Genomic DNA, 27,270 nt, shown 5'->3' on the forward strand with positions numbered 1-27,270 from the left:
AAGACCCGCTAAAAATATTATTCGCAACGAGTTGCCCAGCTGTGACAGTTAAAAAGTTAATTAGAAAACAGTTAACAAACTTACTACTTCAGACAATTGACGACACGAAGAATATGTGGTTGTTGTTGATAATGGCTATTTATTAATAAAATAAGAATGGAAGGAAGGGATGTTGCTAGCCGCGGCATCTGCCATCGAAACCTGAAGCACCTGAGCTGTGCCTAGCGGAAATAAAAGGACCGGGAGAGGAAAAGAAAGGAGGGGGCGATGTTGAAAGGACAGGGTAGGTTGTATTAAACGCTATGTACATATACACAATATGGAAATAAGCAGAATATCGAGCGCCACTACAGTTTTCCAACCAAACGCCCTCCTTCCCAGAGGGCAATCTCGCATTCTTCGAAAAGGGTGAAGGGAGATATCCCTTTATCTGTATGAGTGGGAACTTGTTGAAAGGACGCAATATAGCAGGGGTGCGAACACAAGGAGCGGATCAAGACAGGTACTCGTGAAGAGAATGTATCATTGTAAACTTTCGGGAATTTCTCTTTACGCTCTCCCAAGATAGTTATGACCATTGGGGCCTCAGGCCCTGGCAGACTGCCCCCCCCCCCCCCCACCCCTTACCTTTACGAAAGAGAATACAGTGAAGGGCGACCGGCTCATCACCCCTCGCGCTAATTCCTCCAGCAGAAGAGGAAGTGAAAAATGTGAACGAAGGTTTTTGGTTGGAGAAGAAATTCCTACAAGTTAGCTTGCCTGCAATATTTCATGTGGTCCATTCCCCGGCTTTCCTGTGTCCGCCAAAACTGTTAATACTATGGCGCAAAAGCCATATTTTTCCTCGAAAAGTCTGATTTAGAAAATTTGTGAGTCTTCAATGAAACACCTGGTATATACTTACCATTGTTCGCTGGATAGCAAGGTCAAAATACTGAGAAGCATTGTGATTAAGCACCAAAAATAACTGCATGCAGAAGTGCCAATCATTTGCTTGTTGTTAGACACAATCGTCTATTCGCCACAGACAGCATGCGTCTTGTTTCCCAGCAGCTGCGCTGTAATCTGCCTTCAGCCGGACGACGACTTTTGTTCTGCCCCTGAAAACATCGCAGTCTGCCCAAATGGCTGACATAACATCACACGCAAGACTTTCGACCAGTGCTGGCCACTCGACGAAACGCCCTGCTTCGTGGACAAAGACCTCCTCCACTTTTCCCAATCTAACTGGCCTATGCCAGAGTGAAAATCCCCCTCGGTGTCTCCTTGCATAAAGTCACCTAACATTGGCGTCATTAGACTCATCACAGCGTTTAGTTGTTTCTTTTAACCCTTCCTAAAGAGATTGAACGACCGTTTTTTTTTCAATAAGTTACCCGGGTCGTCCTCGCCCTGTGTATACGTTATCAAGTGCGTTCAGGTGGCTCCAAATTATTCAAGGCGCCTTTAAATCCACGCTTCACTAAGAGCTGTTCAATAACTCTACTTGAGGTCACTGTACGGCTCCGGTCAACGCGGAGAGTTCTCGGAGCTCCCCACCAACATGACCCCCCGCAAACGCGCACAAAACCGCGGAAGTCATTTTCGGCTTAACAGCTTCACTACGACGGCCGAGGACTCGTAGCATAGTTGACCGCGGGAATCCACCGGGGCGCCAAGAAAGCACGCGTGGCGCGTACAGAGGGCAACAGTCGACAAGCGGCGCTGCTTGATCCGGTCTGGTAGGGTGCCTGGATGCTGGCCTATCGAGGCACCATACGGTCTGGCGTTCCCACTGCTACTTGCACGGAAACATGCGGGCATGCGAAGAGTTTTGAGAGGGACCCTTTCGTCTGCAGGCAATCAAGCCAGCCCCTAAGCTTCGCGGGGCTCGTACACTGCCTTACGTGCCGCCATTCGACACTTGCGCTACTAGCCATGAAATCACTCGCCCTGTCAATTAGCGAAAAGGGCACGTCGTACTTCAAGAATTGGCACGCGGGTGTGGCAGCTACATGCCGGGCACGAGGTTGAACTTGCAAAGGGGAAAGGGAGAGGGCATCACACATAGAGTGAAAGGACTCCAGCTGGGTGATGGTGTCCTGAATGTTTTCTTCACAACACTGTAGTTTTCTTTGTTTTTTTCTCTGTTTAGCGAAGCTCTGGGTTCTAGGTTGTGACCAACCTTCAAGGGCTGTGGCTACTTTGTGTTAAAACTTCATTGGTTAAGCGAAGTCTAGGACGGGTTTCGGAACATAACCGCCCTGACTTGTTTATTTGTATAACCTTAAAATAGGGCGCGAAAGCATTGGACATAAGTCTAGTTACAGGATTCGTCCTTAGCGCATACTTGAACAATACCTAGGCTTTAACCGAGAACTTCGGTCGAGACAAGTAAGGTGCTGAAGTGCTGTTTCTCTGTCAGAGATCAATTGCTTTGAATTAGTTTGCTCAGTGGACAATTTGTGGAAACGTGTAAGTTGTTTTTTCTGCAAGGCTTGTTTTCCAACCTTAAGGTCTCGAACCCAGACGACACATTCGCATTCTTCGACTGAATGAAAACTCTTGATGGTCGCATTCTGCCTGCGGCAGTGTATAGGCAGGCATCCTTTGTCACACTGCTGTGGGGAGTGGGTTGTTCCTGGTTTTGGCTAGGCGTGCGGGCGGGAGAGGAGGGAGGGTGGACGAATTTAGGTAGTTGGAGCGATGGTGCTGTTCAGTAGAAAATATTTAGAAAGTTAAGTAATCGGTAGTTCAACACTAGGAGCACCGGAACAAGGGCTAATTTCCTGCCTAGCCTCTGCTGCAGTGCTACAAAGGTCGACTGCAATAGACCATATGCGTAGAGTCACTGGAAAAACTTCAGAGTACCGCATTCGTTTGCCCCTCGCCGCCGACGCGTTCATTGGCCCAACCGTACCACGTGACCTTGGGCTGCCATATACCTTCCAAGCGCCGGGCGGGCCGGCTGAGTTAGAGCGCAGACATCGCAGGTCCCCTACGATTCTTGTTTTCTGATTGTCGCACTAGTGTTTGACTGCAAGGAATCATGCCTGGCTGCTGCGCCTTCGGATGCAGCAACCGAACCGAGTCTGGAAAGACGTTTTTCTCGATTCCGACCGGGAAAAATGACCGAGAGCGTCGTTCTGCGTGGCTACACAGAATCGGCCGGGAGAACTTCAAGCCTACGAAAAACACCCGCGTGTGCGAGGTAAGTACACCTTGTTTGTGCTTTTCGGCACTGTTTTAGAAGATATTTAAGCGAAGTGCACGCGGTGTTAGCCATGCTACGAAAATAGGAGTTCATTGCAGGGATCGTTAGCGCCTCGCACTCTTGACGCGGGTACACGTGCTCGCGTTTGTTGCTCATCGCACGCGATTATTCCGTGCTCGTGGCACGCGAAGGAACACTTGTCTAGAGTCCACTTGCCACGCGAGAATTCCGCGTCCTCAAGTGCACCACGTACTCGCATGATTTCTCCGCGCACGTGAGCGCGCTCTCGCCTCGAGTCACTCGATCCATGGCACCTAATTGTTTTTCGCAGACCGTGACGATCACAGTCAATAAAAACATCGTCAGTGCATGTCATGCGTCCGCATAACGGCCGCTTTCTGTGCAGTTGTGTTGGCATGGGTAGAAAAATAGAAATGAGTTAAATGTTAGCAATCCTTAAAGCTGCGTGTTTGCGGCCACGTGCGCGTTTGCACCCAAATGAGCTATTTTAGTTGCGTAAACTTCTAAACCTTTTTAACGTATTCTTTGTCTCTTGAGTTGGTCTTTAAACTTGTTATTGCAGCTATCTTCCATGTTTTTCTTGTTTCACATGTCTGAAACAAAGCTTCATTCAAAATAGAGTCATTCAGAAAGCCCTGGGAGCCTCCTTGGGCAGCCCAGCGTTTGGGTGACCAGCATCACACTTCTAACCATACAACATTTGCAGGACCACTTTTGTGCAGAAGACTTTGAGAAGGCTAGAGTGGATGGGAAGAAGAGGCTAAAGCACAAAGCTGTGCCAAGTATTTTTTCTCACCGCGTACCAAAAAAAATCAGAAATCCACCATTCGCCCGCCTTCCTAATTCACCAGCAAACAACTTGGCTGAAGAACAGGCTGAACCTGAAGAGGAAAACTTGCTAATAGGTAATTTTCCCCCTAATCAAAATGTGTTTTTCATACATACACTGCAGCAGTGCTTTGTCGGTCAGTTATCATGTAGCCACATGTAATGCAAAATGGACAATTTCGTACTTGAATGTAACTGGTATTGATCTTCTAACTTTTTTACGATCTGAATCATGGCTTGATACGGTGACCAAACAGAGGAACATCAATTATTTCATTAACACTGCCCTTTTAAGTGTAGCACTACAAGTAATGCAGTTGGATATGTTGGTACAAAAAGTGTTGGAAACCAAACAATTGCTATGAAAACTTTTGCAGCTGCTGACAGCATAACAGATGGACTCAAGTCTTCAAAAGAGCCACATGATCATGATGAATCTGCTGATGTGGCAACAGAAGTGCCCATAACCTCTGATATTCAAGAGGATGCACCTCCCAACATGTTCAGTGAAGTTGACGTACTGAAACGCCAACTTAACTTGGAAAGAAGAAAGCGTGCAAGGGCGGAAATGGAGTGTGACGCCCTGAGAAGTTCTTTTAATGGACTTCTTGCAGAAGACCAGCTCCGTGTCCTGCAAAAGGGAACAATGAGAGGGTCATCATGGACTCAGAAGACAATTCAGGAGTCTCTGAAGGTCAGACTTGCCTGTGGGGGAAGAGGTTATGAGTACCTGAGAGGTAATGTCTGGCCGCTCCCTGCTGAACGCACACTTCAGAAGCATATTGAAGACATCAAGTTTACCACAGGTATGCAGCAATGTTTGCAGCTCTATAATAACATTTTCCAAATTGCAGGTGCAACTCAGGACTAGCTATTGACTTCACCGATGATCACATAGCAAGTACAGCTACAAATATTAGGCGGCAGCAGAAGGCTTGCACTCATCGTTTTAGAAAAGATTTTATAAATGCTCTGATAGTGACAAGGGAGGTTGTTTGAAACACTGGGCTGAAGCTTGTAATTTTGAATTTCAAAGAAAACTAGCAGTGATCATTCCAGCATGCATGTTTTTCAGCAAAGATACACTGTAATTATGCTCTCTACAATACCCTTGAACTAATGTTAAAGCTATCAAACATAATAAAAGGCTCTTTTCTTGCCATTCTAGGTATTCTTGAAGAAGTGTTTCCAGCTTTGGCATCAAAAGTGGCAACATTCCACAATGATGAGCGTTATGCGGTTCTAATGCTGGACGAAATCCAACTGACACCTGGTTTGGACTATGATATTACAACACGCTCCGTCATAGGTAAGGCTTCATCAAAAACAAATGCGGCCTGTTGTTTACATATCAGGCAGTGTAGTTCTCTTGCAGCTAAAACCAATGCAGTAATGAGCACTGGCATGTGATACTTAATTTAGCAGTGTGGAAACAAAAATGAAATGCAACTAATTTTTTTACTGCACTAATTTCAATATCTAAGGGTTAATGACTAAATGTGTGTGTATAGGTACACACAGAAAGCCGTTCAAGCATCCCTGGAATACCTTATATTTGTGTAGTTTTAGATGAAACCTGTTATACCTGATAAACAAAGCTATCAAAGCGGTGTCCAACTTAATTTGCTTAAGCTTGCTGCATGACAGGCTTAGATGCTTATGTGCTACTAAACCCAACTCAGCAATACTTGTTTTGATTCTATTTTTGGTGCTTTCCTGTGCTAATAAAACACACTGCATGCTTACTTTATAATGTATGCTGGACAGCTCTGCACTGCTATGCCCCAAATAAGCATTCTTGAAATATTCTTCAGGCCGCCCCACTCTTCCTTCCTCGGACCCAAGTGCAGAACCTGTACTGGCCACACATGCATTGGTTTTCATGCTTGGTGGAATTGCATCAAGATGGAAGCAGACTGTCGCGTATCATTTCACAGGTAAGTAGCAGTTGGAAGTTAAAGTGTTAAGTGAATTTTTATGTAAAGTTGGGAACAACACAATGTTTTCACTTTTCATATGTGCATAACTGCAGGGACTGTTTGGCCAATTCCTAAAGAGTTGCATGCCGGTGATGTGTAACATGGAGTGGCAACGTTCCTCCTAGAATCTTTACTGAACTGCCTACTTTTTCTTGGATGGTAGCGAGTTAATGCACAGGGCAGGTTTACAGAAAGTGCAGTTGATGTTGGTTAAGACCACCTAGTGTCGCAGGCAATGACAACCCACAAAATAAAGCCGAAATGAGTTGTCCGTACTGTATAGACTGTTACATAGGTATACGAAGTAATGTCTCGCACAACTAAAGCAGCATCCTTGGCACGACTACTGGTGACATGTCATCGCTGGTACTTAGTTTACTTGCTTGCTAAACCTCCTAAGCGGCTGATGAGTGAACGAAGATAGCATGAAAAAATGAAGCAAGGCTTCAAGAAAGTGGTTATCGACTTGGCCTTGTGCCCTGCCATGTTGCCTGTGTGCCAGCCAAGTGTGGAGCGGGTGAGAGGCACCACTAATAGCAGCATAATGCAATAAATGCAGCATCAGTATGCATATCCCTATGAGTAAAATGTGCAAAAAATAAATGAAAGGTTTCAGCATTTTATTTTCATTTCAGCTGAATCCTTTGATGCAGCCAAAGTACTGGACTTGCTATTTGAAATCATCAGGCGCTGTGAAAGCATCGGCCTATCGGTGGACTGCATTACGTCAGATATGAGTGGAGGAAATCAAGCCATCTGGAGGCTACGTGGAATCATGGCCATTAAGTATGGTCGTCCAAGGACCACCTGCCCCCATCCATGTGGAAACAACCGAAGCCTCCATTTCCTTGCGGACGCACCCCACCTGCTGAAGAACTTGCGCGGGCACCTGGTTCTCCAACAAAAAATTCTTCTAGACGACGACACGGTGCGGAAGAACAAGTTGCCATCCAATGAGGTAAGTTGCTGTATAAGTCTCACACCGTCTTTTATTGCTGTTCACCACACAGCGTGCACAATGGATTTTAATTATTTGAAAAATGTTGCGACTTTTGCATCTGCAATGAAGTGTGATGCATACTTCAATGTGATGCATGTATAGGATTCAGCTCAAATAAATACAAATATGGTTTTACAGTTTTATTTATTTATTCAGATAACTTAAGAGTCCCTTTGTGAGGGCATTACATGAGAGGCAAGCACCTGCAAACATACAAAATGCTACATTAGCCTACACATGTAAATCGACAATGATCATTTACTTCTTCTGCAGGTCTCCATCAAGTACCTAGAGCAGCTATGCGAGATTGACGAGAAGCATAGCCTGAAGCTTGCTCCACGCCTGAAGTTAAAACATTTAAATCCAAGTCATTATGAAAAAATGAATGTAGGCACAGCATATGCTGTATTTAACCATGTAGCATCTGCCCTACGGCTTCTGGTCGAGCAGGGCAAAATAGACGAAGAGGCCCTAACGACAGCATGGTTTGTGGACCAGGTGTTCAAGTCGTTTTCCCTCATGACATCTCGAACGCCAACTATGGCGTTGAGTGACCTCTGCTCTCAAAAGGGAAAGGAAGCTGTGACCTTCCTGAATGACTTCATGGAGGTCTTCAGGAACCTCCGCATCATTGACAAAGCAAAGACGAATGCAACATGGAAGCCTATCCAGGCCGGCATAATAATAACAACTACAACTGCACTGAACTTACGTGAACTGTATGTGCAAAGCAAGAATTTGAAATTTCTGCTATTGAAACGCCTCTGCCAAGACGCACTCGAGAACCTATTTAGCACGATAAGAGTTAAGTCGCCCGTGCCCAGGGCACGGGAATTCAAGTATACTTTGAGAGTCATTGTCCTGGCACAATTTTTCAAGCCAAGCAGGCATGGCTCTTACGACATTGATGACTCTGTTCAGCTAACAGATTTTCTTTCCTCCCGACCTGACTTTGCTGAAGAACTAGGGAATATAAATATGCCAGAGGAAGTAGGAGACCTTGAGCCTGAAGAACAGCAGTCTCTAGAGTATGTCGCTGGTTATGTAGCACGCAACATTATGAAAAAGCACAAGCTCTGTGAGAGCTGCAGAGCTTTATTGGCTCAGCCGGCAAAGAATGAAAACAGGTTTTTGGCACTCAAGAACTACGTTCCAGACAAGCAATCTCTTTGCACACCATCTGAAAATGTTATGCACCGCATAGAGTGTGTGGAGACATACTTCAGGGAGAATGAAGAGTCTCTTGTCATGGGAAAAGCCAACATTGATCAAGTCAGAACCCTCATTGCAGCCGTGGAGCCCACGTTCACTGTTTTTCCTGTATGTCACAATGTTGCAGACAAAGTTGTGCGTGAATTTTTGTTGTGTAGGCTGCGCTTTGCACTGCGTGCAAAAAATGAAATGCTGCAAAGGAAAGCAGCACAGAACTCTAATTGCGGATCAAAAAGTGTTGGCATGCGTGCAGCTGTTTCAACTGTAAAGTGAGCTGTAACTTTCAGAATGGTCTAGCTCTTCAAGCATAAATTCTGTGTCCATATCAGTACGTTGTTGCACTGTGCAAGAATCGACAGTGGGTACCATTATTCTACGTTTTGTATGTCTCAGGCTGAAAAGGATGACGTGTTTTTGTAATATGGGCTTGCCACTGTCTTTAGTACCCTTAAAGGTCTATAGACACCACATCTTTGCCTGCATGTTTTCTTGTTTCAAACGATGCGTTAGACATTCGTATACATGGAGCAGCCTGTGGTATTCGTGTACAAATGCTAAATAATTTATAATTGAATTTCTTCTTGATGCTGTTCCAGTTTCACCAACCGACGACTGTGACGTCAAGTTGATGGTCACTTGATCCACTAGAAAAACTGATATAATTCCTGACAGGTCATTTTTTGTCATTGCAGGTCTTGAAAGAGGCTGGATTAAATTTTGTAGTGAATTGAAACTACACATCAGCGATTATATTAATTTTTAATGGATCACGTGACCAAAACAACTTGAAATGACAGGCGCAATTGGTCAATGAAAGCAAAACAACATGACAGCAGAAATTTAATTATAAATTATTTAGCAGTTGTAGGCAAATACCACCCACGAACCCATGTATTCTAATGTCTAACGCATCGTTTGACAGAAGAAAACACGCAATAAAGTTAGGTGTTTATAGTCCTCTAACAACAATGGCCATGTGTGTCTGGTGTGAAATGTGTTTTGAATTTGGTCACATATGATGTTCCATGCTGAGTTCAGCCTCCAGGGTCAGGCAAAGAAGAAATTATTCCAGTTTGCAATATTTATTTATTAATTTCTGACTCGTGGCTCATCACTGCAAGCTGGTTCTGGTTTTTTTTTTAAACCTGACCAAGTCTTTGTTAAGGGAGTCGGAAGGCACAGATATTGAATGACTGTGCCTCTGTGTCTAGTCTTTGTTAGCCATTCCACTAATGCTTAATTTGCTGCACTATGTGGGAAAAAATGCCTGCAGGAGTTTTGTGAGCTGAACCCAGTTAGTGCTGTTCATTGTTGCTGTTATTTTTTTTTGTATAGTAGCTGTACGCATAGCATAGAATTTTTCAAATTTATTCAAGCAGTTTGATGCATTTGAAATGTTCTTGGATTGCATTGTTTAGGTGGGTTGTAAGCACACATTCATATTTGTGTGGTAGATGATGCTTTATATACTGTCATCTCGGCAAAATGTTAAGTGTATTTGAGAAGCTGTTCTGGTCCGTGCTTAGGATGAGAGTACTGGCTCACTCTGCTTATTATGGCTTGTATTTAAGGCTTTGTAGCTTCAAAAACTATTTTCTGTATTCTGCAGAAGGATGAAATCAGACTTTGCTGTGGTTTTGAGGAGGTACTGCGCAATCGGTGTTTTCTGGTGCTCATGCTCTTGCAGTTTCATTGTCATATGTACAAAATTTTATTTTTGTTCGTATGCACCAAGGGTGTTGCTGTTTGAGAGTTGGTACTTTTAAATTGTGTTTTCAGTACTAGGTAGCTGTTATTGTTATGTTGTACAGCAAACTCCACTTGCTGTTCAAGATGACTGCAGGGGTGATATGTGTTTCTAGTCTTGCGTGTGCTGTTTGCAGTGCTTCTACTTTGTTTATTTACACTGGTGGTGTTAACCTCCAGTGTGTTCCGTAGGTGAAGCAAACTTGTTTGCTTCTGGAGGTGAGGTCAGTGATGTATACTTTTGGAATGAGTGTTTGCTTGGAACATGCGGATGAAGAGGAACTGGCTCACCGGCATATTTTCTAAGAAACAAGGCTTGCGGGGAAGGTCCTGGCACCAGTCACCAGCGCCTGCTGTTGTGAGTTGTAAGAGGGTTCCTTTCTTGTGTAATGCTGTGCCTTCCCAGTGGTGACAGATGAGGACCTCCGTTGGCTGAATATGTCTCTGTCGGTGCCATTCAGCTGCAAAGTAATGCAGAGTAGTTTGTTTATGACAAGGCAGACAATTTCATAGCTCAAACTGTATCTGCTGATCCCATGGGCTTTTTGAAAGCTTTTCACAGATAGCAAAGCATCCTCTGCAGTGCCATCAAAATTTAATGTATGAAAGAAATGCAGTTGCTTCCACTATTACTACTCTTTATTCTTTAGTCAGTAATTACTCCACTTAACCCAAGGGCGCAACAGCAGGGGCATTCGGTTTACCTCACTGCCATTGTGATGATTGGCGCTGCAACTGAAACTAGTTTGCTAGCACAGTAATTACAGATCGTGATACGTTCCAAGCAACACATGCATTGAAGCTTAGTTAAAGCTGTCTTTATAAATCCGAGAAAAGAAATCATAAAATTCATTAGGCTTCAGAACTTGTAGCTTCCGTACATGATGGATGTTACAGGCAGTTTGCTAGTCGGAAGGAGCAAAACTAAGCCATTCTTAATTTCTACTTCAGGTGTACCTCCACTTCCAAGTTTCTTCAGCATAAGCACGTTTGGCTTATGTGCCATAAAGAGAAAAAAGGCACTGTCACTCATTTACGTGCACTTTGTTACAGGTGACAAAGTGTCTTAGTCGACCCATTTTTGAAGTTTGCAGGGTGTGCCTACTTCATGATCACATTTGAAGGAGAGGCTTTACTCAGAAACACAGGATGATAAAGGAAGAACGGGATGAGCTCTATTTGATAACCCCATTAAGGAAAGCAATGTGTCTAGCCACAACACTTAAACAGGAATGGTGAAAGCTTTGTGATTACGGGAAAAAATTTGTATCACAGCAAAAACTATCAAAAGCAAAGAAGGTGAAAGCTTCATACCTGTAGCGAAATTAAAAACAAGAATAAAGACTCACCTTATGACAAAAAAACTATATTATCTAGAATTAAGCAACCTAAGTGCTCTTTGAAGAAAATCAACACCAGATCTATCATTGACATGCGTCCCTTCCCAACCTATCAATGAGAGGTGCCTCAAGAATCCCCCTAGCTAACTTGTCTTTTAATTGTCCTAAGACTTCTGTGCTTCTGTACAGCAGATAAAAACTACAGGGTTTACAGTGTATATGCAGATATTGAGCATTATTTTATTAAGTAAAGCACCATATTCTCTTGGTCAGTTGTTTAGTAAACGACCAGTCTGCCTATATAAACAGACCTACAGCTATCTTGCAAACCACAGCTGCTGCACATTCAACAAGCTTTGTGGCATACTTCCTATTTCAAACTAGTTTCTTCACCATAATTAAGCTGAAAAGTGTATAAAGGCTTGACTACTTGTGAGGGGAGTGGGAGCCAACGAACACTACGTCTGTGTTGAACTGTTCTGCTGCCATTTCAGAACAGAGATAGGGTGGAAGCAGGGCAAAATCTGAATTTTTTTTTCTGCTGTTCCTTTGTGGCACTGAGGACAGTGGGTCATCTATATTCTCTGCACAATTTCTGAAACAGGCTTTCTGCAACAGCAGTGAGCACCGACATGTTGGTCTCATTGAGTATGTCTCTGCAATTAAAGCTTCTTTGGGTGTTTTCACTTCTCCAATCCTTCTTTCTCCGCCCTCTGTTTCTTCGGCAAGTCTCTCTCTAAAAAGTACTGTCAACTAGCCCAAAGTTCCACTTTGTTCATTACTAAAGCTGTAGGCTTGCGGTCGGCAAAATGAAAGCAATGTATATGTTATATATGGTATCAATAAATGGATGCAAGGTGGCTATCGCTTACCGCGCAAAAAGCGTTCATATTGTTTACTGCCTTGCTTTCATTTAATGTGTAATTTGTACCTGTATCTTTATTACAAATGAAACTGACCTATACAAATAACATTCAAGAAAATATTACCAAACACTGCAAGCATATAATATTCAAGTAACTCATCTTTTCATTTATTTTCCTTTGGTCACCTACACACAAGATTTCAGAATCTGACACATTGCAGACCTTTCTTAAAATATGGTCAATACGAGGCCCATAATACTTCCTCTTTTCCACTTATCCTTTGCTCATGTATACATACGCATTTTGAGCTTGAAACCGACGGCCAGGTGATATTCACAACACATGCTTCAAATTTTGAGCTTGTAAGCCGAGCACACACAATGAACTGAAGTCATCATACTTATGTTTTATGTTGATATGCTACGGTGCATACCCAAATGATGTTGTGCTTGATCCATAACAAGAAATACAAACCAACAGAACACCCAGTAGCTTTAGTTTCACTCTGTCACTATGTGGCCACATACAATTCAAATGCAGGGCATGTTGCATAAACCGCTCTAAAACCACAAGAATTTTATACATCACCCATGTAACTTAGAAAAACAAAGTGCTGCGTCAAAAGCGGGCGTTCCTGCCTTTTTTTTTTACACAGGCAGCAAATCTTTGCAGCATAAGAAAACAGTCGTAAATAAGTTGGGAAGAGTAGCCACTCATGAACGCACTAGACAGCCGCGTTCATAAATCGCAATGTAGCAAACGCTCGCTCATTATCAGTGTACTTCTGTACATATACGTTGCTGTAATCACGCTAGATTTAGTGCGCAAAATGGCCATCGAAGTTGGTTTTTAGGCCTGCTGTGCACAGATCGTCTTACGATCACGGCCAAACACCGGTGCGCACACGACGCACATGGCAGTCGCGGTGTGTCGTGCGTATACGGCGGACGAAGTCGCCCGGCAGAGTCCAGAACGAGCGGTATCCGATTATAAACTAAATTAAATATATCCTATTTAGCTTGTGAAATTATACAGTGAACGCACGTACTTACCTGTGACACTGTCAGGTGTTAGTTTCGTCCTGCTTGGAAACATTCACCAGAAGCCGACGGCGGTCCACGGCGCAAAGGCAAACCGAGGGGGGGGGGTGGGGGGAGAGAGTGAATCCACCTCCAAGGACAAAGATATAGAAGGAACGCCTAGCGAAAGAAGCGGCCAAAGACTGACTTTGCAATTCGACTGAGCGAGTTTCTCTCTGCCAGCTGTAGATATCGCGTCACCGCATGTTTAACCAGAGCTAAGCCACAGCCATTTTTTCTAGTACAGCAGCTCTTTCATACCCAGCAATTTTGGACAAAAACATTTTTGAGCGGAAAACCGTTTATGAACGCAATTTTTTCACATAATGTAAGATTTCACTACAACAATCAATATATCCGCAGATCACCCGACGGAGGTCTTGTATTTTTTTTCTATTCACGTTTTTACTATCGTCAAAAGCGTTCCCATTGGTTTTCTATGGCCGTCTTAACTGTTCTATGCGACCGCTGCAAACAGTTTGAAATAAAGATTTTGCTACATATCGGAACAATGGACCATTACCTTCAGTATTTCCAGAACAGTGCCTTAAGATTTTCCAATTTTCAAAGTTTTTTCCCGAGAAAGCTGGACTTGCTAGGCATAAAGACCTGCTGGCCAAGAAAATCACGGAAGTATTTTACATGCATAATTCTGGAGATACCTGCGTTAGTCGCCCATCAGTTGTGGTTCTGCAAAATGAAGTAGATTTCCTAATAAGTATATATATCGGTTTATGGCGGAAATTAGGATACGTTCAGCGTTAGCGCTGCTAGCTCGAGCTTTGTGTGCCGGTTTTTTTTTTTTGCAAATATTCGCGATGCATAAATTCTTGTCATTCTGTAATTAAGTTCAGTTGAAGTCACACGGGCACATTTTGCATTTGTGCCGTCGATCTCAGTGCATGTTAAAGATACCCAGGTTGTCGTCAATATACCGGAACCCTCCACTATGGCACCTCTTTCTTGCTTTCTTCTTTCACAGCTGAAGTCGTGTACACGGGCACATTTTGCGTTTGTGCCGTCGATCACAGTGCATGTTAAAGATCCCCGGGTTGTCGTCAATAAACCGGAAACCTCCACTGTGGCACCTCTTTCTTGCTTTCTTCTTTCACTCCCGCCTTCCTTCCTTTCCCCGCGGAGCGATTGAGGTGTCCACCCAGATGCGAGTCAGTTACTGCGCTTTTCATTTCCTTAAACCAAGTTTCAATTTGGTGGCATTGTGAATTTTTCTTTCATAATGCGTTGGCAGTGCGATAGAATTCATCATCATCATCATCATCATCATCGTCATCGTCATCATCATCAGGTTCACAGCCCCGACGACGCATGCCTAGACGAACACGTGAGCGTTCATTAGCAACTGGCATGCGCTAAATGAGAGCGATCTGAAAAACCTGCACGTTAACGGTAGTATTTTTGAGCCCTGAAAAAGCTAATGGCAAACTTGAAATATAACGAAAAAGAAAACACTCGGGTTCATTAGAGGGCGCCAATTAAAAGTTATACCGTTCAGTAATGACCGTTCTTGGCCAAAAAAAACAATTGATAACATAATACTTACACCGCGATCCGTGAAGTTCTGAAAGTTGTGAATCGAAAAAAATTCCAAGAAGTCCAAGTCTTTTGTTACAATGAATGGCACGTCTCCGTTGTAGAATCTGAAAAGCGCAACATGTAGGTGTTTGCCCTCTTTAATAACACAATAGGAACTTTTCTAGCGCCGTAATAGATTTTTGGAGCATACTTGTCCATGCTTTTATAGTAAAAAACAGACTTTTCGGTAGTATTTTGCAGTTTCTTTATGGTAGTAACAGAACTAGTCATGCCTTGAGAACAGACAACTTCGTAATACTGCAAAAAGACCTCTCGTTACGACATGACCAAACATTTAGTGGTATTTCGTGCCCGAAACTGTCGTTATTTCGAATGAGTGCTTTAGCTGTGAATTTTGCAATGCAAGGTAGGAAGAGGACCCACAGTGCCAAAGTAATCAGTACAGATTTTTAAATGGACTGAACATCCCTGTTCAGAAGCGGGTTAGTGAGTATGCTGGACAGGTAGGTACGTCGAAGACAGCCTCATGAAGTCCAGTCAGAACCCGAAAGGCTGCCGCTTAGCTCACGAATGACGTATATTATTTGTTGACAAATTTTCAGTTAGAAGCAGGAAACCTCTTAGAGCAGCGCATAGTGCTGTTGTTGTCAGAAGAAAAAGAACTCATTAGAACTGGTCTGTCTGTATCAGTACCCAAACGCTTGCTCCGCCCCGGTGGTCACATGCAATAAAGGGACCCAGAAAGGGTGTCTCAATAAAGGTCCGATATGTCTGGGATGTTAAAAAATGACGGTTCACAATTATACCCCAGCAAGAATTATTTTAATGCGTTTTGTGGAAGCTGAGTTATATGCAGACAAAATTTGAATTCCGCGCCTTAGCGCCTTTCCCTCTCCTCTCGCACGCCAAAACGGCGGCGCTCCTCCGCTGGCCCCACTCACTCGCCTCCCCCCTCCGCCGACTTTTGCGCGCGCGGAGTGGCCTCGGCCGCGGTAGCGCGTGACGTCTGCCAGGATCTGGCTCTGCGAACCAATGATTACGCCCGGCTGCTGGCGTCATTAGCAAGACGTGACGTCGTCTGCCAGGTTTTCCTGCGAAAGCCCGGCACCGCGCGTCGCCGCGAGGTGCGAAAACGGGTATTTTTAAAAATGTATTGTAAATTTCCCGCTCGCTTTTGAAGTCTCGTACGCGGCATGGACGCTCGGTGGCCTGTGCTATACATAGTGCAAGCATTTTGAAGCCAAGCTCAAACACCCCTTTCTGTGGCCCTTTAAGGAAGGTGACGTGAGATTTCTGTCCCCAAGTTAACAATTAACTAAAAAGGAAATCTCGAATCAATGCTTTCGTGTAGACCTTACCCAAATGTGTCGCCGTACTTTTCCAGCCATCTGTCAATAACCTTGATGCGGTCCTGTGAGTAGTATTGAAAGTAATAATTACGCGGTGTAATACATATATATTTTGATATTTCATTCTTCGGTGAACGCCGAATAACAAGAGACGGAAACAACAACAAATTGAACCACCGCCAGTAATATAACGCATATGATTCGAGCTCCGAGCCCATCGTATAAATTGTTTCTGCGCGCTCCAAGCCGCCTTTTGAGAGCGCTGCCGTCATAAATTACGTGGTCTTGTGTTGCTGTTTGTTGTTCCATCAAATAATTTTTCTTCCAATCTTTACACATGTGGGTTCTGTACATTTGTCTTTAACGAACAATGCACATTGTAGGCTGTAAAGGTTGGCAGGAAAAACAGTATTGATTGCTGCTTTTCTTGCAACGTGCATATTTCGGGACCAGTTTTCATACACAGAAATGCAAAAGAAGTTCAATTTGCTATTTAGACATTTGGCCCTTGCTACTGTTGTTACAGTGTGTTGACGTAATTTTGGCAGCTATAGATCGCTAACATAATGACACATTACCCTTTTGTCACGTGTTATTTTAGCTGTGAAATTGTTCCTTATCAACAAATATATTATTTTGAAGTTGCATCTTCCCCGTGATCTCACCGTTTCGACATACTCGCGGATGTTCCCCCACAGAAAACTCGGCTCGGGGCCGGGTATTCCGATGGTTTTGAAATAGGAGAACTGCTTCTGTCGCCATCTGGAAACGGAAGAGAGAAGCATAATCAGAGGGTATATCGGAAGGAGAGGTCCGGCTGCCAAGCCGTCTGCTCAGTCCTGGTGGGCACGCTTAAGTGCCCAGTTTTCTTTTAATTCTTTTATAGCTTTTTATCTCGTATGTGCAGTGAATGAGTAAAAAAAGTGGCATCATGGACCCTTCGAATCGATTCTTATGACACTGATATGATGAACCAGCTGTTTCACTAATTGCAGTGCATGGCAAAGAGGCAGAACAGATATAATAGGCTGAAATTATGTCCCGGCACGAAATGTGGAACAAGCACGCTGCTAATAAGCACCCTGCTAAAGAGCAAGCCCAGAACAAATGCGCACAAAGCTGTGCACACACGCAGAGCTGTGGCAAGCAGCTAGACCGCATAACCGGTGCTCGGTAACTCTGATCCGTAAACACATATCACCATGTAAGGGAGTAAAAAAAGGAGTAAGCGCACTCTAGAGCACTTGCTTTAGAGGCAGGTTATGCTGCCCAAGCACCGTGGTGGGTCATTTAGGAGGAGTGGAAAAATTTGACATGGGCACAAGGAGACGCTCATCTCTGTCCGCCTCCATTTCTGCGTTTTAAAATTTGTACCTCTTCCGAAATGACGCGCACCTCCCGTCAGAGGTATACGGCCCAAGAGGTTTGCTTGTGAGGCCTGCTGTATGCCTTGTTATGCATCCTTCGTTACGAAAGTCTCTTTAGACAGCCTATAGACTGTCAGTAGACTTCTGTCTACAAAGTTTATAGAGTCTCTATAGACAAACCCTTGAGAACAGTCTATAAGCAATACAGATTCGTTTGACAGTCTATAGAGAACATATAGACTTATGGCCATGCACTTTTAGCAGACTTATGTCTATAGACAGTCTATAGACTATGAATAGACAAAAAATAAATGTCTATAGGAAGGCAATAGAGTCTATAAGTAGTCTATAGACTGTCTAGAGACCATTCTTGTAAGGGCTTAGTGACTGTAATCTCTCAACAGATGAATGAAATCGCGTTACTTGCACCAACCAGTTCGATCGCTCTCTTCGGGATAGATGTAGATGACTAAATACACGGACAGGATACTGTTGGCACCAGAATCATATTACTAACTGAAAGGACTGCAACTTGAGAAAATTAGAGTAGGAAGGGGTCTTTTAACCGCGGCACTGCAGGCGTTGAGGTTAGGAGTTAGAGGAGTTTGAGGCCTTGGTTAAAACCTGGCAACTGCAAGAACTGCGCATGTTTTGCAGAGGGAATCTGTATCCGTTGCCAGCCGTATGTATTTCGTATCTTTAGAGATGAAAATCTGCCTCAGACCTTGCGCTACATACCCTGCATCATTAGGGAGTGCGTCACAGAACCGTTTATTGTCCTTTTACATCCCTACAGGATAATCTATGTTGTGGGAAGCCTGCTAGATTCCCGCCGTGGCGTCTGCGCGGCACCCCGCGTCGCTCTCTTTCCCTTTCTCCCGCCTCGGGCGGCGGAGAGACGGCTGGTGGCTAATCGCTGTCATTCGGCCGCAGCTCCGCCCCCGGCTTCCCAAGGGCCTTTGCCATTGGTGACTTTTGGCGGGAATTCAGGACCCGTTTTGGGTGGTCTCGCGGCGCGCGACCGTCCGAGCGGGGCCCAGAGAGAGAGAGACCCCCCTCCGAGACAGCGTAAGGTGCGTACGTTGCTGTTCGTCCGGGCCGGCCTCTGCCGTTCGGACCAGTTGATACTCAAGCTCGCCAGCGTGGGTCCTCGATCCGCCGCGGCTCGAGCCTGTCCAGGGGTCCAACCACCTCTGACAGGCGCACCTTGCGTTGACTGCCCACTCTCTCTCGCAAACAGCCCAACGGCCGACACGAGAGAGATCACAGCACTGCCGCGGGGACAATCTCCTGCAGCGGCGTGCTAGCGGCGCGCATTTCTCTTGTTGCCCCGAGCGCGCACCGGAGCCTTGCTCTATGCGCGCCCCGGGACGGGGTGACTGTTGAGTGTGTGTGTGTGTACCGCTGGAGGACGGCGTCAATAACTGTTGAGTGTGTGTGTGTACCGCTGGAGGACGCCGTCAATAAACGTCTCCTTTGTGAACTTGGAGGCCTGCTTCTTGCAGCGAGCCGCTCTCCTCTCTGCAGAGGTTGAAAGCCGCCGCAGCGGTGCCCCAGGGTGCGTGTGGTGACGGATGATCGGGGCCCTTGGCTCGCGCGAAGCTCGAACCCGCGGTGGGTAGTGGCCTGTGCCTACTGAGAAACCCACAATGTTTAGATTGGGTTTGATGGGGTTTTAGTGACCCAAAGCGACTCATGCTACGAGGGACGCCGTAGTGGAGGGCTCCGGAAATTTCGACCTCCGGGGGTTCTTTAACGTGCACTGACATCGCACAGTACGTGGGCCTCTGGAATTTTGCCTCCATCGAAAAGGGGAATCAAAGTCTAATGCTGCGTATTTCCATCGGATCGGTCCATCGATCACCCGTCCATTTTTTTTTGCGAGCATGGCCGTTTAAATGCTAACAAATAAAAAAAAATTCGCTGCGGTTTGACTTCTGCTGAACCTAGTTAAACAGCGGGAGCTGTGCTGCATCGGGAAAGTATACGCGGCTTGACGTCTGTAACGTTGAGCGCGTTCCGCCCACTGGATAGGCAGCGCTCCTACCCTACCAGGTGGCAGTCAAATTAATGGTTCATCGCGAGAGGTTGGTCGCCCATTGAAAGCTGCGGCCTATTCTACAGCCCTCTACCGGCGAATCGACAGGTCCAAGGTCAAGTGGTGCGACACCATAGTGGACTACATATATGGTTGGGCCTATAGCCACACTTGACATCTGACTCACTTGAAGGTCAACCGGCAATGCATGGCGAAATCGGCTTTACCTAGCGTAGTGAAGCTTTCGCTTCAAAAGGCGATCAAAGAAACGCCATAGACCTTCACGCCTGGCTCTTTGTGCTTCTTCGAAAGACTCATTTAGTGTGCAAGAATAACCGAGAAACACTTACTTAGAGTGGAAGACCTCACCTGAACGGCGAGGCACTCACCGTCAACTTTGCAAGGGCCTTCATCATGCGTAATGTAAATAGTTTGTTCTCATGCCTGCACTTAGTAACACTTGATATCTTTTGCATGGGTACCAACTAGCTTTTAGCTAGGGATCCGGATGCTGTTTCAAATATGCGTTGCATAAATGATCCGAAATAAACTTCAATTCAATTCAATTCAATCGAGAGTAGCACCTCACCTGAACAAAGTGGCTGCAAGAACGGCGACCACAGTAAGGGTGCCGACAAGCAAAAGCATCGCAGTATAGCAGGCCGACGAATGCGTTTGTGGCAACAAGGTGTGCGGTCGAGTTTAAGAGCACAAGCTGCAGTGTGGCTGTGTGGCAGCGTCGCAGCGTTGCAGCTGCGGCTAAACGGTGCAGGTTGAAAGAGCAGGAAAGTGGGAAAGGCTTGTTCTGTGGCCTTTTGCCTATACGCTCACTGTTTTCACCTTTCTAATTTTTTTCTTTTTTGTAGAGTACGGGACTGGAATAGGATCAAGGGCGTGCAAGTTCAATTACGTGAAGGTTACTGACCCACTTGGTGCTGGCAAGGTTGTAAAAACACGCACACTCAAGGCTGGAGGGCAATGAACATGGAGTCCTAATGCAAATGCAGGACTCGCCTGTGAGGCTTGTACATACCTTGATGTGGCTGGCTTATCTCTCAAACGGCGGAAATACCACTACTTGCTTTCCCGCAGTGCGCCGCAGCTTGGACGCTGTACAAAGGTGTGTATACGCATGTCTACGAACGTGCGCTTTACATATCTACAGGCAATGCACATTCTATAGCTTAGTCTCACCTGTAAATAGCTGTGATGAGCTTGCATTTCAAGGAGCGCGTAGCAACATAAGCATTCAACCCCATAGTATATCTTGAGCCGTGCAAAGCAAGACCAAGAAATCGGGACAAACGCTTCTACACACACCGTTGAAAGGGTCTGAAAGAGCATGGTTCTCTGAGCCATTAGCACATGCCGTTTATACCTTAGCCGTCCGCATACACATGGAAAAAAGCTGCGACGCAACACTCACAAAGCCTGTATTTTTTTACTCCCCCCTCCCTATATATATATATATATATATATATATATATATATATATATATATATATATATATATATATATATATATATATATATATATATATATATATATATATATATATATTGTCACGGATGGTACAGCTCGGTTGGAGTAGGTGACTGCAGCGGACGTCAGTAGCAGTCCCAAAAGCGGAGCATTCGCAGCCAGACACTTCGGCTTCTTTTTTTAAGGCCAGCTCGCGCGCGCATTCCGCGCTCTCGTGGTTCTAGTAGAACGACGACGATGAATTGGCGGTGTCATTACTCCCCGGCAAAAAGAAGCATCGTCCCGATGCTGGGAGTGAGTGGAGAGGTCGGAAGGACTGAACGGGGTTAGTGGCCGAGGCTACCGATCGTGATAAGGCTTCAGGCGGAACACGTGAACCACTTCAGGGCACGGGGACCGTCGGGACTTCTGAAATCCATCGGGAATGACCTCGTAGTTGAGGTCGCCCAATGACCTGACCACGCGGTATGGTCCGAAGTAGCGATGGAGGAGTTTTTCGCTCAGTCCTCGTCGCCGAATGGGGAACCACACCCACACACGGTCGCCAGGCGCATAATGGACGTCGTGACGGCGCCGATTGTAGCGATCTGCATCTCGAAGTTGTTGGTCCTGAATTCGAACTTTGGCCAGTTGGCGAGCAGCTTCGGCGCGTTCCAGGAACGTGTAGGTATCAGTGTGAAGGCTAGAGTCGTCCAGATGTGGTAACATTGCGTCGAGCATCGTCGTCACTGCACGGCCGTAGACGAGTTGGAATGGAGACATCTGCGTTGTTTCTTGCATGGCCGTATTGTAGGCGAAGGTGACATAAGGAAGCACTTCGTCCCACGTTTTGTGTTCAATATCGACGTACATGGAAATCATGTCAGAAAGGGTTCGGTTCAGTCTTTCAGTCAACCCGTTCGTTTGAGGGTGGTACGACGTTGTTCGGCGGTGGTCGGTATGACTGTAAACCAAGATTTCCTGCAGCAGCTCAGCCATGAACGCAGGGCCTCTGTCAGTGATCAGCACTTCAGGTGCCCCATGGCGGAGTACGATCTGATGCACGAAGAACTTAGCGACTTCTAAAGCGGTGCCGCTGGGTAGAGCTGACGTTTCTGCATAGCGGGTAAGGTAGTCCGTCGCGACAATTATCCATTTGTTGCCAGAGTTCGAACGTGGGAAGGGACCCAGCATGTCCATTCCTATTCGTTGGAAGGGCCTTGTGGGTGGTCTAATGGGCATCAAGAACCCAGCTTGTTTGGTTGACGGTACCTTGCGACGCTGACAGGCTCGGCACGTTCTGACGTAGTGAGTGACATCAGCACGGAGACGAGGCCAGTAGTAATTCTCTTGGATTCGGGCTAGCGTACGGGCTATGCCCAAATGTCCAGAAGTGGGTTCGTCATGGGAGGCTTGGAGGATTTCATTGCGCAGGCTAGGCGGTACGACGATTAGGTATTGCGTATTGTTTGGAGCGAAATTTTTCTTGACCAGAAGACCATTGCGGATGCATAAAGATGGCAACACGCGCCTGAAAGCGCGTGGGGCGGTCGTGTTGCTGCCGTTGAGAAATTCCATTACGTCTCGAAGTTCGAGGTCGGCGCATTGTTGGTCAGCGAGGCAGGAGGCGCTGAGAGCAGTCAGTAAGATGTCGTCATCATTACAGGCGTCGGTAGAAGGATCGACTGGGGCGCGGGACAGACAATCGGCGTCAGTGTGCTTGCGCCCGGATTTGTACACGACAGTCATGTCGTATTCCTGGAGCCGCAGACTCCATCGGACGAGGCGAGCGGACGGGTCTTTAAGGCTTGCGAGCCAGCATAAGGCATGATGATCGGTCACCACCTTGAAATTTTTGCCGTAAAGGTACGGTCGGAATTTCGAAGTGGCCCATACAATGGCAAGGCATTCTTTCTCGGTAGCGGAATAGTTTGATTCGGCTGGTGACAAACATCGACTTGCGTAAGCGATGACCCGTTCTTGACCTGCTTGGATCTGGACCAGGACAGCACCTAAGCCGATGTTGCTGGCATCAGTATGGAGCTCCGTGTCGGCGTTTACGTCGAAGTGAGCCAGAACGGGAGGCGCCTGCAGGAAACTTTGAAGGCTGCGGAATGCATTTTCTTGCGCTGCTTCCCATGTGAAAGGTGTGTCCGACCTTGTTCGGCGCATCAGCGGCTCGGCAATGCGAGCAAAATCTTTCACGAAGCGACGGTAATACGCGCACAATCCAAGAAAACGGCGGACAGCTTTCAGGTCTTGCGGCGGCGGAAAATGTGCAATAGCTGTTGTTTTTTCAGGATCAGGCTGAACACCAGCTTGATTCACAACGTGCCCTAAGAACTTCAGCTCTGTATACGCAAAGTGGCATTTCTCATTTTTGAGCGTGAGTCCAGAAGACCTTATTGCTTGTAGGACCAATTCGAGGCGGTGAAGATGCTCCTGGAAAGTCGGGGCGAAGACGACAACATCGTGAAGATAGACGAGACACGTCTGCCATTTTAAATCGGCAAGGACGGTATCCATGAGGCGTTGGAAAGTTGCCGGTGCAGAGCACAGTCCAAAGGGCATGGCCGTAAATTCATACAGGCCATCTGGAGTAATAAAAGCTGTTTTTTCACGGTCCCGCTCATCGACCTCAATTTGCCAATAACCTGACTTGAGGTCCATCGAAGAAAAGTATTTAGCGCTACAAAGGCGATCCAGAGTGTCGTCGATCCGGGGGAGAGGATAGACATCCTTTTTGGTGATTTTGTTTAAGCGACGGTAGTCTACACAGAACCGCAATGTTCCGTCTTTCTTCTTCACAAGGACGACTGGCGCTGCCCAGGGACTCCGGGAAGGACGAATTACGTCGTCGCGGAGCATTTCCTTGACTTGGCGGCCAATAGCGTCGCGTTCAGCGGGAGACACTCGGTAGGGGGACTGTCGGAGAGGGTGCACGTTATCGTCCGTAATAATGCGATGCTTCGCTAGGTGAGTTCGTCCAACACGCGATGATACCGAGAAGATGTCGCCGTAGCGCAGAAGAAGATCTTTAACTTGTTGTTGCTGCGTCGGGAAGAGTGCTGGATTGACGTCGAACGTGAAACCAGTGACTGGGCTCTGCTCTTGCGACAACGACATTGTGGAAATACTGGGTGTGCTGCTGACATGGGCGATGGCATCAACGTGAGCCACAACGGTTCCCACGTTCAGATGTTGGTGTGCACCACCGAAATTGGTTATCAGCACTTCTGTTTCTCCGTCGACGAGATTAACGACTCCTCTGGCGACAGCAAGGCTCCTGGCAAAAAGCAAGATCTGGTTGCCTTCCGTGACGCCTTCGAAATTCCGCACAGTCTTGGAGCCGACAGAAACCATAATACTCGAACGAGGTGGGATGGTGACGTGGTCATCCAGGATGCAAAGTGCGGTCGGATGGTCTGGATCTCTGTGTATTGCGTTCTCTGTGGAGAAACACACGGCCTTTGACTGGAGGTCGATGACCGCTCCATTCTCGGTCAAGAAATCCATCCCGAGAATGACGTCACGTGAACAATGTTCGAGTATAACGAACGTTGCCAGGTAGGTTGCGCCTTGAACTGCTACTCTTGATGTGCAAGTCCCGGTCGGTGTAACTAAGTGACCCCCGGCTGTACGAATCTGCGGGCCCATCCACGGAGTGGTGACCTTTTTCAAAGTGGCGGCGAAATTTCCACTGAGGATAGAGTAATCCGCCCCTGTGTCGACGAGTGCAGTGACGTCTGTTCCGTCGAGGGAAATGCTCAGGTTTGCTGTCGTAGACGGCGTGTGAGCGGTACGGCGCGGTGTTCGGTCACGGCTGCGGTGCGGCGCGGGTTCATTTCGATACGTCAGGTGGCATTCCCGTCGAGTCGGCGTTTCACGGTGTTGGACGGCATTCGGTCGTGGCATCGGGTGGCCACCTAGTTGCGGCGTAGGAGGGTCTGTTACATTTCGTCGGTGAGCAACCTCCCCCTCAAAGGTTGCTGCTTTTAGTTTTCCTGGCGGGGGCTTGGCGACCTTCCCCGAGGAAAGTCACCGTAAGACCGACGACGTGGGGATGGCGACCTGCGGGTCCCACCGGCAGATTCGGCCAGATAATCGTTGATTTCTCTGGGTCGCTGCCCAGGCTGCGGACGTGGTGCATCTGCAGGGAACCCCGGCAGGCCCATCTGACGATACCTGCAGTTGCGGTACAGGTGGCCCGGCTCACCGCAGTGATAGCAGAGAGGACGGTAGTTGGGAGTGCGCCAGATGTCACTTTTACGGGGATACGATGGAGCAGGACGAGCAGGTGGTGGCGGCCGAAAAGAGGCCGGGGTTTCCTGAAGACGAGTCGGCGGCGGTTGTGCGCGACGAGCAACAGCGGCGTATGTCATGTGTGGTGGGGCTGTGGACGGCTGAAAGGGAGCTGGTGTTGTAAGCGCCTGTTGCAGCTCTTCCCGAATAACCTCGGATAGAGCAGTAACCGTTGGCGCAGGCGGCGTAGCCGGGAACAGCTTCTGGAGCTCCTCGCGAACGATAGCTCGTACGGTTTCGCGAAGCATGTGGGTGTTACTGATGTCCGTGGTTGCCGCAGTCATGGCCAAAGGTTGACGCTCGTATTGCCGCAACCGCATATCGAGTGTCTTTTCCATGGTGGTTGCCTCCGACAGAAACTCTGCGACCGTGCTCGGTGGATTGCGAACCAGTCCGGCAAAGATTTGCTCCTTGACACCTCGCATAAGGTACCGGAGTTTCTTCTGCTCTGTCATGTCCGGGTCAGCTCGACGAAATAACTTTGCCATCTCTTCGAAGTATACCAGTATGTTTTCATTTGGTAGCTGGGTTCGGGACTGAAGGAGCAGATCGGCCCGTTCTCTTCGAATCACCGTGGTGAAATCCTTCAGGAACTGGTCTTTAAATACGTTTCACGTCGTTATGGACGACTCCCGGTTCTCGAACCACGTACGAGCTGCGCCCTCCAGCGAAAAGAACACGTGTTGAAGCTTGGAGTCTTCCGCCCATCTGTTGTACCGGGCCACGCGTTCAAATTTCTCCAGCCAGTCTTCCGGGTCTTCGCCTGGAGAACCTTGGAAGATCGGTGGCTCCCGAGGCTGCTGCAGCACAACAGAAGGTGAACTAATCGTCGTCTGCATGCCTATTTCGGGCTGGACGGTCGTCGACGATGGCGCTGAACGAACCGCTTGGGTTGAGCGAGACTCTAGAAGCCCAAACTCGGGTTGAAGGCCTTGGAGCCGGCGGCTGCCGTGGTGTACAGGCGTCACCTCGATGGCAGATGACCCTCGAGCACTTGAATCCCTGCTTGCTGGGGGAGTCCGAGGCATAGAATGCGTTACCCAGCGCCCTCCACCAGATGTCACGGATGGTACAGCTCGGTTGGAGTAGGTGACTGCAGCGGACGTCAGTAGCAGTCCCAAAAGCGGAGCATTCGCAGCCAGGCACTTCGGCTTCTTTTTCTAAGGCCAGCTCGCGCGCGCATTCCGCGCTCTCGTGGTTCTAGTAGAACGACGACGATGAATTGGCGGTGTTAATATATCTGGTGCTTCAGAGCCGATTACAGGCTGATATCGCCCCTACCAGTTTTCTAAACACACACACAAAAAAGGCTTTATGCTATCCAACTTTTTAATTATTGTTCGAAAAGTGTGCCACATACCATTTGATGGGAGGTGCAGTACGTATGGACAAATAAGTAAGGTTTCGATTTTGTGTCGTCGAAAACAATACGGTTTTTAAAGCACGAGGGGAGAATTTAAGCATATAAACCAATTGCCCTCTGTGGTCTTGTATACCAGATCAAGCTACGCACGGCAGGAGCACGAACGGTAAAGATACGACCGCGAAATCGGTTTCTGTTTCGCGTTCTGCCCATTTTACCGCGAGACGGCGGAAAATAATTCGGGCTGCAAACAACTGTGCGCACGCATGTGTCAGTATAGTGCCTAGAATATACATGCTAGTGTGCCGACGGAGCGCGCTCGCGTGGCCGCTGCGGTGATGCCTTCCTGCGGCCACCGCGTGGCGGCACTGCCATTCGCTAAGGTGCCACCACGCCGCGTTCGCTGCCGAGGCTGCGTAGGTGCGCTGCGCTTTTCGCTACGGAAGCCTGTCTCTGAACGCTTTGAGAGCACTTTTTGCTTAAGAACACTACTTTGCAGCAGTCTGGTGAATAAAAAGCAACATTGTATCAGGAGTGCTGTATATATTTAGCGCCACTACCGAACTTCGCT

At 46.9% G+C, this 27,270-nt stretch overlaps 1 protein-coding gene across 1 annotated transcript; it reads right to left on the reverse strand.

The window, feature by feature from the left end:
* Positions 1 to 13,828: 13,828 nt before the first annotated feature.
* Positions 13,829 to 20,535, reverse strand: LOC144103453 (putative cytochrome P450 cyp-13B1). The gene is made up of 5 exons (XM_077636166.1): positions 20,162 to 20,535; positions 16,833 to 16,929; positions 16,177 to 16,229; positions 14,826 to 14,922; positions 13,829 to 13,873 (listed from the first exon to the last, which is right to left on the reverse strand). The coding sequence occupies exons 1-5, from the start codon at positions 20,218 to 20,220 to the stop codon at positions 13,829 to 13,831; spliced, it is 351 nt and encodes a 116-aa protein (XP_077492292.1). The 5' UTR covers positions 20,221 to 20,535.
* Positions 20,536 to 27,270: the final 6,735 nt, after the last annotated feature.

The sequence above is a fragment of the Amblyomma americanum genome, chromosome 9 (genome assembly GCF_052857255.1).
Source record: "Amblyomma americanum isolate KBUSLIRL-KWMA chromosome 9, ASM5285725v1, whole genome shotgun sequence".
Taxonomy (NCBI): Eukaryota; Metazoa; Arthropoda; class Arachnida; order Ixodida; family Ixodidae; genus Amblyomma; species Amblyomma americanum.

What these genes read in the sequence shown, in the direction of transcription:
- LOC144103453 (XM_077636166.1), bottom strand. Translation starts at nt 20,220, where the DNA reads ATGCTTTTGCTTGTCGGCACCCTTACTGTGGTCGCCGTTCTTGCAGCC. An exon ending in CTTGCAGCCACTTTGTTCAG is followed by an intron (nt 16,930 to 20,161) that starts GTGAGGTGCTAC and finishes TTCCGTTTCCAG; the next exon opens with ATGGCGACAGAAGCAGTTCT. An exon ending in TCCGCGAGTATGTCGAAACG is followed by an intron (nt 16,230 to 16,832) that starts GTGAGATCACGG and finishes TACTACTCACAG; the next exon opens with GACCGCATCAAGGTTATTGA.